Source organism: Hippopotamus amphibius, chromosome 2 (genome assembly GCF_030028045.1).
Source record: "Hippopotamus amphibius kiboko isolate mHipAmp2 chromosome 2, mHipAmp2.hap2, whole genome shotgun sequence".
NCBI classification, from domain to species: Eukaryota; Metazoa; Chordata; class Mammalia; order Artiodactyla; family Hippopotamidae; genus Hippopotamus; species Hippopotamus amphibius.
Genome location: NC_080187.1, coordinates 204212295 through 204224874, shown reverse-complemented (window position 1 = coordinate 204224874; position 12580 = coordinate 204212295). Strand labels below are relative to the sequence as shown.

Below are 12580 nucleotides of genomic sequence, written 5' to 3'. Positions count from 1 at the left end.
GATCCTCCTTCACCTGTGCTCTCAGAAAGAAGGAAAAGAATGTAGACAAAGGAAAGACAATGCTGGGAAAACCATCATGCTCTCCTTCCAAACACAGGCCATCCACTTAGACAAAAACCAGACGTGCGTGTGTGTGTGTACACCTGGAACATGGGAGCCGGAACAAACTGGATTAGGGGCCTGGATGCTCAGTCTTAACCGAATTACCAGGGCACTGGGCGCTCTAATGCTATCAGGGTCTCCTCCAGCAGACCTGGCTCTCTGGCAGCTGGAGCCTCACCTTGCAGCTCTGGACCAGCTGCTGCTGGGCTGCGGGGTTCTTGTTGGACACGGCTGCGTTCTGGGAGGCGGCAATGGTCTGCGTAGCCGCAGCTGCAGCCTGCTTGGCTGCAACCTGGGGAGGACAGTGAGAGGAGGTGAGCCAGGGTTCACACGTGCAAACACACACAAAGGCACAGTGAAATAAACCCCCTCCACTGAAAGGGGGCACTGGACAGCTCCAAGAAAGTGTGCGCCAGGCACAACTGACATCCTAACCTAGTCATGCCCTTGTTGTCGTCCTTTGGTTTACGTTCCCTGGGACAACTGATAAAGACAGGCTGGCTTGAATGTTCAAGTTCAGACATTCATCTGTCTTTCTCAAGAAGACAAGAGACAAATTCCAAGCCCGGGATGCCTCTGATAAGCAGCGCTAAGTCTGAATGTTTTAGGAGAAAAACATTTCTTTCACAAGAAGCACGGGCTGCTCTCTGGGTCACGCACCAAACACAAACACTGGGGCTCCTGATTTGCCTGGGTTTAGGAAGGCCCAGATGTCCCCACTGGCGTACTTAATCATGTTTACTCTCTAGTCTCCTTCCACGGGCAAGGCGGTCAGTTTCCTTCAAGAACCCAGCAGACTACACATGGAGGGATTCCTCACTAGACAGGCAAGTTCTGGCCTCCAATCCTCCCAAATCTTAGTCTAAGAATCTCCTGTGTACATTTGTGAGAGAGATTTATTTTCTTACAGAATTTGTGCCCATTACTTCTTTTTTCCCCGAGAATAAATAACCATTCTGGAAAATGACAAAAGTATATATTACTCTCTTCCATACCTCTTTATTCCCATCTCCAGTCTTCCAAAGTTCTTATAGTCTACTGGGAGTCCTGAAAAAGTACTACCTCCAATAAAATACATACACTTTTAGCTAAAGGTCCTTTCTGAACATTCACATCCTTTAATGCCAGGAAAAATAAATAAATAAACCCAGTTCTTCCTGAAAGAAAATTTGAATTCTACTCAAGAATGTTAAACTGTGAAAAGATTCTGGCTCTGTGCAACCAGAAACTGAAGCAGCTTTTCAAACTGTGTCACTGGACCTAAACCACTGAGCCTAAACGTACAACATCCCTAAACCCGCCTTTCAAGTTTCTCACAGCACCTAAACCATTAAACTGCATCGTCCGTCTTAATTTAGCTTCCTTTGTATGGGCATTGCCTTATGAATTCAATTATTCTTTCAATGGACTCTCTGCAAACCCAAAACCTAGAAAACCAGCCTCTTTACTGACCTCCAGTCGGTTGACAATTTTTTTCTTAATAGCATTCTGGGCCGCAGCATTGGTTGCTACCCGGAGACCTTCTGCAGCCTCTCTCAGCCTTTGCTGCTGGTCCTCGTTCTCAGGGTTGGCTGCAGCTCCCTGCGAAGGTGAAAAGAAAGATGCCAAGAGGTCCGGGGGCAGCATGCCACAGACACTGAATTTATGCCTTCAATTTTACTTTTTCCTAAGAATACAAAGTATCCAGAAGAGAGAAGCCAAAGCCGTATCTTATGATAAAGATGTTTCCTCTCACGACAAAAAAAAAAAAAAAGAAAAGATCTACCAGGGATGTTTCAAAACTGCACAGCTAAACAAGAAAAATCCAATGGTAATAATTAAATACTTGACATCAGAGCCTTCATAGTCCATACAAATTACCTTGTGGTGAGAAATCCATGGCTTAAGAGATGTTAAGACAAATCTCCCTCCTGCTCACGTCCCTAGGGGAGAATTTTAATTGGTGTCACAGACACATGTTGCTACTGAAAGACTGTCTTGTCCTTCGGCCTTGGCGAGTGAGAACAGGCTGAGATTAAAGTGTAACATGGGGGGGTGGGGAGGAGGGAGCAGGGGTATGGGAATGCCATCCAAAATTCTGCAAGGCAATGTTGCTCAAGGAAGCCCATGTCTAGAAATTGCCTTCCTAGGAGTCTGGGTTGGCAAATATAGCCAAGTAGAATTGGTACCCAACTGTACTAATGAGAGAAATTGATGCCCCTATCCTGGCAGGGAAAGAGGAGGGTGCCGTGCACAGCTGACGGCCACGCTTCCCTGGTGTAGCCCCATGGCTCTTTTATTGTGTTGCTGTAGGTTGAAGTGTGCTAGGAGTCCGAGTGGACTTTACGTAGATGGGCAGGATTTTGAAGCAGGGAAAAGCTAAAGGTAATGTAGGGAGAGGATATTTACTGCACAATAACTCGACAAAAACTTAAAGCACATCCAGTCTTCCACCTCTGCCTTCAATAAAAGCATCAGTCAAGATTCTTCTCACAGGGCCTGGATGCTTTGTGACCAGCACTGGATGTATGCAGATGAATGAGTTTCCTTCCATGAGCATTTCAGGCAATAATATTTGCTTGAGAGGCAGAAACAAACAAGCCAATTATTGAAATCAATTTTCTAAACATCTCTATTTTCCACGTGGACATCTTGCCAAATTTACCAATTTGTAGAAAGCCTCTTTCATTGAAATACGGTATTTATAAAAAGTCACAGAAATTCATGCTGAGTGGAACAGTTTTAATATCTGTGATAGAGTTGTTTTGACAATCCTCTTGGGTGGAATCTTAAATTTCAACCACTTTTAGTAGTCTTGATTTTGTGTTTCTGGCAACTAAAAAATTATATTTTTGCATTTCACATGTGAAAGGATTGTTTGGGCTCCTTTTGCGTTCTTCTGCAAGTTTATGAGAGTCATTTTTTCTGGTCATTGCGTATTTTTATCAATGCCTCCAGTGGCACACCAGCCTTAACTGTGTGTTTTAAGCAGCAGGAAAGCATCACTTCTGCACTTTACACTTATGTGGGTATCTGGATCTTTCCTTAGCAATGTCTTTTTTATGATGAATGTGTATTAGATATGGGGTACGAACCTTGGCCTGAAATCTTAGTTACTGATTATGAAATATATATTTTTCTCTTCACACTCAACATATTCTTTGGAAGTCTAACCAAAGTACGTTCTTTATCTTTCAACATTAATTCAGCAAATTAAAATATTGCCACGACGACAAAGTGACAACTTTTAACTAAAAAGTTAAAAGAACTTACAAAAATATTCAACCTGTCCCATCTAAAACAATCAAAAATAACAAATAATTTGCTAACCTGGTGTAATGCAGTGAAATAGGCGGGGGAGCACTACTGTGCACCTTGGTCCTGGTTCAGTCCTGGTTGTGTGATGGTAGGTGTAATCTTTCTGAGTTTTAATTTTCTCATTTGTAAAACAAGGGACAGATTAGCTTTTCCACTAAGGTTCTTTTCAGACTAGCAAGTAATTTTTGTGAACATGAGCGTTTATCTGAAATGGCTTTGTTTAAACTCAGGAGAAAAAACAAAAAGGAAACAAAGCTAGTAACAACCTTAAAAAAATTAACTATGATCCAAAACCCTGATGCATATTTTTGCTAAAAGGGATGCTAAGGAGCAGAGCTTCTTGGCTGAAAGAGGGATCAGGGACAGAGGAAGGAAGTTCAGACCCTGCCCCTCCTTGGGACTCTCTTCAGCCCCACCCAGGACCTCTCTCTAAGGACTCTCAGCCCCTCAATGGAGAGTCAGACAAGGAGGAAGGTCAACTGGATGTCACTGCATGCCACAGTAGATCGAAAGTGAAGCAACAGACACACTTCGTTGAGATACACTACTGTTTTGTTGGAAGCCAAGAAGACAGGCTAAGCTGAGGGGATGTTTAATGAATCTGAAATGCATAGGAATACATTCAACATGTTATCTTGGGGATCTGAAGCCGAAGGTGATTTCCATTTTCTTGTTTATACTTATCTGCATTTTCTATTCATTTCACCAAAAACATGTGCTAGTTGCATAATAAAAACAACATAGATAAATACAGCCTATCCATTTAAATAGTTCTCGCCTGGAGGTAGGCATTGGAATCTTCTGTGACACACACACACACCAGGGTCCCACCAGCAACCTCGTAAGTTAGGACCTTCAGGAGTGGAATTAAAGCATGTGTACTTCAGTAAGCTTCACAGGTTCTGAAACAGAGCCCCAGATAAGAAGCATTGGCTTTTAGAAGCATCATGACATAGCATAGCTGTGAAAAAGCACAAAGCTGACTCTTAACTCTTTATTCAAACTCTTCTATAAAATGCTACAGGGTACTGGATAACAGTGAAGTAGGAAACACCTATGCAAAATCTTTTTTTCCCCCCAGTGGTGAGTTTTGAGAATCTGCTGCCTTTATTCTTCTATATATTCATATCTCTATATATTCTTTTTCAGATCCTTTTCCCATATACAAGAGTGAGTCAAAAATTATCCGCACTCTAGCTGTAGAATTTAACTAACTTTTAGAAGAGACAAGTACATCATTTTTTGACATAGTCTCCTTGCTTTTCAATATACTTTGCCCATCTGTCAACAAGCTTTCATATTCCCTCATTTAAAATGTTTTAGGCTGAGCCGTGAGCCATGAATGCACCGTGGTCTTCACTTCTTCATCGGAAGTGAATCTTTGTCTTTATAGGGCTGCTTTCAGGGGACCAAACAGGTGAAAGTCTGATGGAGCAAGATTAGCACTATAGGGAGGATGCTTTAAGACCTCAAAACGAAGTTTCTGCAGAGTGTTGACAGTGTGGGCAGAAGTGTGTGGACGTGCATTGTCATGCAAGATCACAGCGCCCTCGGATAGCAGTCCTCTGCGTTAAATCGAAGGTTAGGCTTCAGCACACACTTTTCAAAACCTAAATCTGTCATGGATTATTTCATAGGCAGAGCCATGGCTGATTTGCAAATGATTTGCCACATAATCCACTGTCACTCATCTATTTGACAGAATCATTTCATGTGTACACTCAGTGTTGTCATCAGCTGTGGTTGGGCATCCAGCTCCTTCTTGATGGCTAACACTTGTGCCACCTTCCTTGAACTTCTCTATCCATTCATACACACTTCTTTGCAACAAAACACTTTCTCCATATGGCGCACAAAGTCTTTGATAAATAACGGCACCAGGTACACCCTCAGACCACAAAACACGAATCCCTGCATGCTGCTCTTCTTTCGTGCAAATCACGAGTGGGGCTCCATTTTTGCTTGCCTCACAGTTACAAATGAACTGACGTAACATATTCACATCTGCACAGCAGTGACTGGGGAGACAGTAGCTTTGAATGGGAAGTGCTCATAAGACAGTGCGGCCAACAGAAGTTTTAATACAACCGGAGTGTGGATAATTTTTGATTCACCCTCGTAGGTTATTACAAAATATTGAGTAGAGTTCCCTGTGCTTTACTGTAGGTCCTTGTTGTTTATCTATTTTACATATAGTAGAGTGTGTGTGTGTGTGTGTGTGTGTGTGTGTGTGTGTGTGTGTCACTTCCAAATTCCTAATTTATCTGCCCCCCACCTTCCCCTTTGGTAACCATAAGTTTGTCACCTATGCAGAATCTTGAAAGAAGTTTAGCTGAGAAGTCAAATGGAGGGCAAAGTGATATTAAGGCTGCAGGAAGAAAACAGGTTGAAGTGAACTTACCGTTGAAAATCTCAAGTTGAAATTAATCACCATTTTCAATAAAGCCAATGGTGACGACCCAATGGAAAAAGAGTACTTGCTAAATAAGCAGGGACTGTTGTCGATGGCTGAGTCAGCACCACTCCCCTAAAGTTTCTTTTCAATCATGTGTTCCATGACCTTCCCCTTTCCCATCTGAAGCTTAAACATTACAAAGCCACACAGATTTTAAACAAACAAAAAAACGCACACTCGGCTGACCATTCTCTATCTTGAAGGTACTTTCCAAATCCTAACTTTTAATCATGTTCACTTTTCAACTGAATAAACCCAATGTACTACCTTTGCAGCCTCCACCATGCGAGCAGTGGAGTCAGCCAAGAGTTTGGCTGCTGCCAGGAGCTTCTTGGAATTCTCCATGTCGATTTCTGCTTCCGCATCTGACCTCATGGCGTTGACGAGGTCTGAGGTGGCCTGGGCCAGGACCCGGGCCTGGCGCACCATTTCACCTAGAGGGTGGGACAGAGGATGCAGTCTGTTTGTCTGCTTCCTAAAGCTCAGGGGGAACCTCAGGAGCCAGCACAGTCTCGTCTCTGTTCCTCTGGCAAAAGGGACAAAGAGAAATGAGCCTCCACGCTCCATTCCTAAGCAATGAAGCCAAGTCAGACCCAGAACCAAAAATATTCCCTGTGGCTGCCAGGCCTGTCCACCCCCAGACACATCCAAGTTCAGTCTTTAAATGTGCGGGATAAAGATGACATAAGTAACCTAAGAGGAATCCTTTACAAAGAGAAGGCAGAGGACAAGATTACGTGGATTTATTATGTGCATTTACGCTTAGCAAATACTTGTATAGAAAATATTAATTACCTCATGTCAAGGGCCACTGACGCAAAACCCCCTATTATAATAAGCTCTTTGAGTAATCTGCACAGAAAAAATCATTTTTTAATTTTGAGTCAATCTGCATGCTACCTAACACCAGATCAGTGGTATCACATAACCCACTCTATTTGTGTCACTTGGCTCTCGCGCCTAAGAAGCACAGACCCCAGTTTCATGCTCAAACGCTGAGATCTGCCTTGGCCCCGGCTCCCTATCAATATTCTCTTTGCTCACCCTTTCCTTTCCAGCATTGATTTTGATCTTGTTATTAGCAATTGTTATGCATAACTGTGATTTTATTGAAATCTTTCTTTTAGAAGTGGGAGGGGTACCATCAACAACATTAAAAATAAAACTACTCAAATATGAGCAATTTCCTTCCCAAAGGTCATTTGTGAGGAATGCCAAAGTGCTGTTAACATTGAGGGGGAAGAAAGCTTTCACAAAAATCAAAATGTGCTCAATTCAAGGTACCCTGGATTGGATCCCGGGACAGGGAAGGCACATTAGTGAAAAACTGGTGAAATCTGAATGATGTCTGTAGTTTAGTTAACAGTAACGTACCAATACTCATCTCCCAGTTCTGACCAATGTCCTGTGGCCTAGAGGATGTGTTAAAAAGGAGGGAAACTTTGCTGTAGATATAAAAATATCCCATGATAAAAATTTTATTAAAAAAGCAAAAACAAAAGACCCAGGAAAATTTAAATGTGTGGAGCACTGCCATCTCTTAAATCACTTAAGAAGGATAGAGAAAAGTACAAGGTAATTTTCTTAAAAACAATACTCGTTATGAAGTATTGCTCTGTGCTGATGAAGAAGTAGGAAAATAGACCTCTTACAAACTCCTGATAGAGCTGCAAACTGTGGAAGCTTTCTGGAGACGTTTAAAATAAAAAAATGTACACACTTATTGGCCCAGAAATTCAACTGATAGGAATTTATCCTACACATACTCCCCAAAGTAAACAGAGAGATTTTTACAAGAATGGTTACTGGAATATTAATTGTGTAAAACAAACAAAAACTTGAAAACCCCTTAAATGTCCATTAAAAGACAACTGGTAAAGTAGATTGTGATGCATTCATTGAATAGAATACTATGCTGCCTTAAAAAGATTAATGTATAAGTCAACACAAAGAAACCTTCTAATATGTTCAGTGAAAAAAGATTGCAAAAGAGTATGTGTAACAGAATTCCATTAACATGAAAAGAAATAGGGTGTTATACACACATATACACATATGTCAGTAGGAAGACTGAACATTTCTGAACAGATAAAACAGAAATTGATAAGTGGTCAGTTCTAGAGATTTAGATGGGATAGAGATGGGAGACAATTTTTAACCAAAAAATTGAAAAGGTCATATATATATATTGGGTTTTCTTTCCCTGTATATCATGATATTTGATATTTTGATAGTGATGGACTGGGCTGAGTCAGGGGAGACAATTTTTAACTAATAGAATTAAAAGCTTATATATATAAATATAAAAGGTTATATATAACCTTTTAATTCTTTTTTCCCCCCTGTATGTCATGATATTTACACAACTTAGAAAAACCTTTCTGTTTGGAAAGAGACTGCCCCTCCCAGAGCTAGCCAATTCTTAGAGATAGTAAAAATGTCCAGCCAAGAGCATGGTAGCAAACTAACCAATCCAGAGCCAGCCTCTACCTGGTTCCTACCACCCAGGAGGCAATGTTCCTCTGCCTTCATCCTAGAGCCATGGACCAGGAAACTAGGGATCACCCCTATAAAAGCAGAGCCAGCTGAAATTATTCAAACTAGCCAAACCTAAGCTGTTCATCTTGCTCCATCATGCCTTTCCCATGGAAATCCCAATAAAGGTGGTGGTCTAAGCTTTCTCCTCGATTCTGTGCTCTGCCATCTGATAGGAACCTGATGCTTCCCCTGTGACCCTGTGTGACAGGCTGTGACCCCCTGTCTGGGACCTGTGAGTACAGTAAACTTCCAAGCCTCATTCTTGCCTCCTCCTGCGGCTGCACCAACTTTACCATGTCCAACATGGGCATTCTTTGAACAAAAGGGATTTACTGTGCATCTAAATTATTTTAAAAAAAGAAACCCTAGTTAACATTAAGTCTTTCAGTGTTGCTGAGATGGGCACGTTAGGAGTCTCAAATCTTTCTCCCAGCCTCAGGGAAGAAGTCTCGGACCGAGGCTGATGAGAACTCGCCCTTTTGCCAGGCGTGCAGGCAACCACTGTCTGACTCACTCACGATCATCACCATAAGGGAACCCCAAACCAACGGGCCCACCCACAGCTCAGGCCCTCACCAGCATCGCCCATGGAGCTGAAGATGCTCTCGGTGACACACATGATGGTGTCGGTGGCCTGGTCGTAGCGACCAATGGGCTCGCCTCGGCTTGCGAATTGTCGGACGTGCTGCAGGAGATCGTGGAGGGCCTGGCTGACCACGCTGGCCGCAGCGCTGACCTGCTTCAGCAGCTCGGTGTCGTCGGTAGCCGCCTGGCAGGCGCGGACACAGTTCTCCACTGAGCGGTCCACGAGCTTCCCTGCTTCGATCAGCTGCTCCTGGCACACAGGGGAGCTGATGGTGGGGCTCACGACCTGAAGCAAGACAGGAGTGGGTCTTGGGCACTGCAGGACAACTCTGGTCTCCAGCGCCCACTAGCATTTCTACCCTGTCCTTCCATGCTCTGGGCCTCCGTTCCTTACTCAGAGGACCACGGATTACAGTAAACCACTCAGGTTCCTCATACTTCACCATTTCACTTTGTGGTTTTAGATGCCCGTTAACTTTCACCTCCGTTAGAGCTCTATAACCATTGATACTACTGACTACTTCTATAGAGAGGAATTTCTGATATTTACCATTTATATCTCCTCCTCTTAGGAACCTCTGAATTGAGTCTTCTGAGCTGAGATAAAGACTATATAAAATAATTATATTTTATCCCCCAGAGGATTATATTTCCTGGAACTCTGCTCATGGCACTTGAAAGAGCAGGGGAGTTGCATCGGTAATCTGTGATACTAGGACGGTGAACAAGGAAAGCAAGAGGGAGACCATCCGTGACCCCTCCGATGGATACTGCAAATCCTCCCATACGACTAGAAATGCCAGGCTGAACCAGATTACAGATCTGTACAGACATGCTACGTCATCAGCTCGAGAAACAGACGCCTCCTATCTCGTGACACATCATCTCAGCGAGAATACATGTGATTGAGTGGAAAGGGTATCTCAAGTCAGACCGGCCTGAGTTGCAACCCTAGCCCTGCCACTTGCAATTTCTGTGGCTGTAATCTGCTCAGTAACACATAAGGGCCTCAGTTTCCTCTTCAGTAAACCGGGGATGATGGTACTTAATGAGGTAATGTATTACACAGAGTGTGTACATCCTAACGGGCAACCATGAACTTCACCATTATGCTCCTTCTGGTACTGTGCAGCGCAGAAAGGGCTCCCATGAACTCTGCAGATTGCTACTGAACCCATGTATAATGCCGTAGCTGCACAATCCAAGGGCTCTTCGTGCACACGGGTAAATGAGACGTACTGAGAAGTCCAAAGGGGAGACACACCAATTTGCATGTAGAAATGGCAATTAGACACAGAAAAGTACCACTGCCTGAGGACTTGAATGAGGAAAAAAACGATTAAAGCAGAATTGGACAGCTTATGCTAAAGTCCTGTCGTGTCACCTAAAAGACGCCTGAAGCAAGCTCTAAGTCTTAGACAGTTTTAACGAGTTCTGCCCCTGCTCCCTCCCAATGACTGGAGGCAGGTAAGAGCGTGCAACCCTCCGCTGAAAGGGCTGGGGTGCCAGCTGGCTTACCTTGGCACACGCCACAAGCTGGGAGGTGGAGAGGGCGCACTGGGTGGCGGCAGCAATCACCCTGTTCTGCAGGACCGTGTCCTCAGCCACTTGGGCAACGTTCTTTGCCTTGAGTACCAACATGGCAGCAGCATTGGCAACAGCTTTCGCCAAACTCATTAAAACATCCTAAGCAAAGGGAAACAAAAAATAGTCATTTATATTTTCCTAATCACCCTTCACAGCCTGAAAGTAAAGTATGGTGTCTGCTGAAACATTATATTAAAATTCCATTTGACCTTTTTCCTTCAGTACTTTAGAATAATACTTTTTCCACGTATTCTTCTGAAATGTCAAGTTAGCCTGAGAGCTAATTAAGGAAGGAGGCTTACATCCTAATAACAGAGTCTCCTACACATTAAGTAGCATAGGTTTCAAACTAAAAATAGGTTAATTTCAGGGAAGGGCTTTTATTCAAATGACTGATTCACATTCGTGCACTTAAATAATGCTTAGAAGCTTGACAACATCTCCTGAGATGTGATGGATCAGCTGAAAATATACACCATGAGCAGCAAGAAGAATAAAATTCCTGGTCTCCATGTCATCATGCCCCACTGTAACTTGACAATTTATCTTTCGGATTTCTACTTTGCACAAGGATCCAAGTCGTTGTCGGAAATTCAGCCACATCTCGGCCTCCAGAGGGCAATGCTGAACATGCACGGACAACACCTCCAGCTCAAGAGCCCGTGAATGCTCTGAGCATAAGTTATTCTTGGTGTCGTGTAGCCTTCTGGGTGGACATTATTTATTATGAAAAGTGGAAAGGGAGCCTACATATATAAACCAGCTACAAGAAGACCTCACCAAAGATGCAAAGAGCTCTGAGCCTTTAAAGATCAGTTTATGCTTCAACTCAACATAAAGGTTTTCTGCCTGCAGGATGGAGAATCCTTTGACTTACCCATCAGATCTGTCACCCATCTGTGTGACCTGAAGAATGACCACTGCTACGTTTAATTCACTTCTTGGCTTTTAATATTGAAGGTCATTTATTTGGTTTGGAAATGCCTTCCCAAACATATAAGCCATTTTTATTTTGAACCAACATGTCAAGTCTTTCTCCCAGAGGAAATGTGGTCAGAAGTCTTTATTAATTCATCAGATAATGAAAAGCACTTTTGATTCTGAATGTAAAGGGCACCCACAGAGTGTTTACAACAAGATATTTTATAAGAAGATATACTGGAAAGAATGTTCAGCCCATACAGTTTTACATAGAGCAAAGACTATATGTTATCCAGGCAAATCAGAACCCAGTGAATCCACCAAGTAAGCAGATTTTACAATGGACAACAACGAAGCAGTCTGAAAGGAACGATTTGGTCCAGTCTTTTTTAGGTCTCTGGTGTTTCCTGGACGTCAAAGGAAAAACCACAGCCTGTGGTGCTGAGAGTTCAAGATGCCTATGGGATCTGTGTGGCACTCATCTGTCATACAACTTCTAGAAATTGCTCCCAACACGGCCTGCAAAGTTACAATTCTTGGACATCTATCTCAATGCTCAGTGAAAACAAAATTTGAATGTCACAAATTATTATCAAGATTTTAAAAATGAGTCTTGCAAAATGAGTCAAAGTATTCCTTCCCTTGATAGGAATCCATCTCTTCACCCGGGGACCAAGATTTGCTCATGCAAACTCTTGATTGTTCTAAAGGACTTTGTTAGACCAATTTAAAGAAATCCTGGTCCTCCTATTAATTTTGTTCCAGAAAAAAAAAATACAGTTAGAAAAAAGAACGTGATACTATGGCTATAGCAGCTGACAAGGCCCTTGTCAAACTTTTCAACAAGACCACTATTATGTAGCTCATGTAAAATAAATCTTTGTTAACTCTGGGAACATGCAGTACATTGAAAACACAAGAAAAAACTCCGAGATAGGATCTCAAGATTTGGAAAAATAGAGAGTAAGAAATCTAATGTCAGTAAGCCAAGGGCTACCCATAACTGGAGGAGGTTGTAAGATCACTTTACTGCACTGGTGTTTACCTAGAGACCTTACAGAAACGGGGAACATTAAAGCCAGGTCTCTTCCTGTT

The 12580-nt window shown here is 42.7% G+C and overlaps 1 protein-coding gene across 3 annotated transcripts in view; it reads right to left on the bottom strand.

Moving 5' to 3' along the window:
• TLN2 (talin 2) overlaps positions 1 to 12580 on the bottom strand; it is a 452015-nt gene that overhangs the window by 120513 nt on the left and 318922 nt on the right. For all 3 annotated transcript variants that reach the window (XM_057722678.1, XM_057722677.1, XM_057722679.1), the window contains 5 exons: positions 10496 to 10663; positions 8969 to 9263; positions 6122 to 6288; positions 1555 to 1683; positions 281 to 394 (listed from right to left, as the gene is read on the bottom strand). In XM_057722678.1, coding sequence (XP_057578661.1) covers positions 281 to 394; positions 1555 to 1683; positions 6122 to 6288; positions 8969 to 9263; positions 10496 to 10663 — 873 coding nt within the window. The remainder of the gene's footprint in view (positions 1 to 280; positions 395 to 1554; positions 1684 to 6121; positions 6289 to 8968; positions 9264 to 10495; positions 10664 to 12580) is intronic.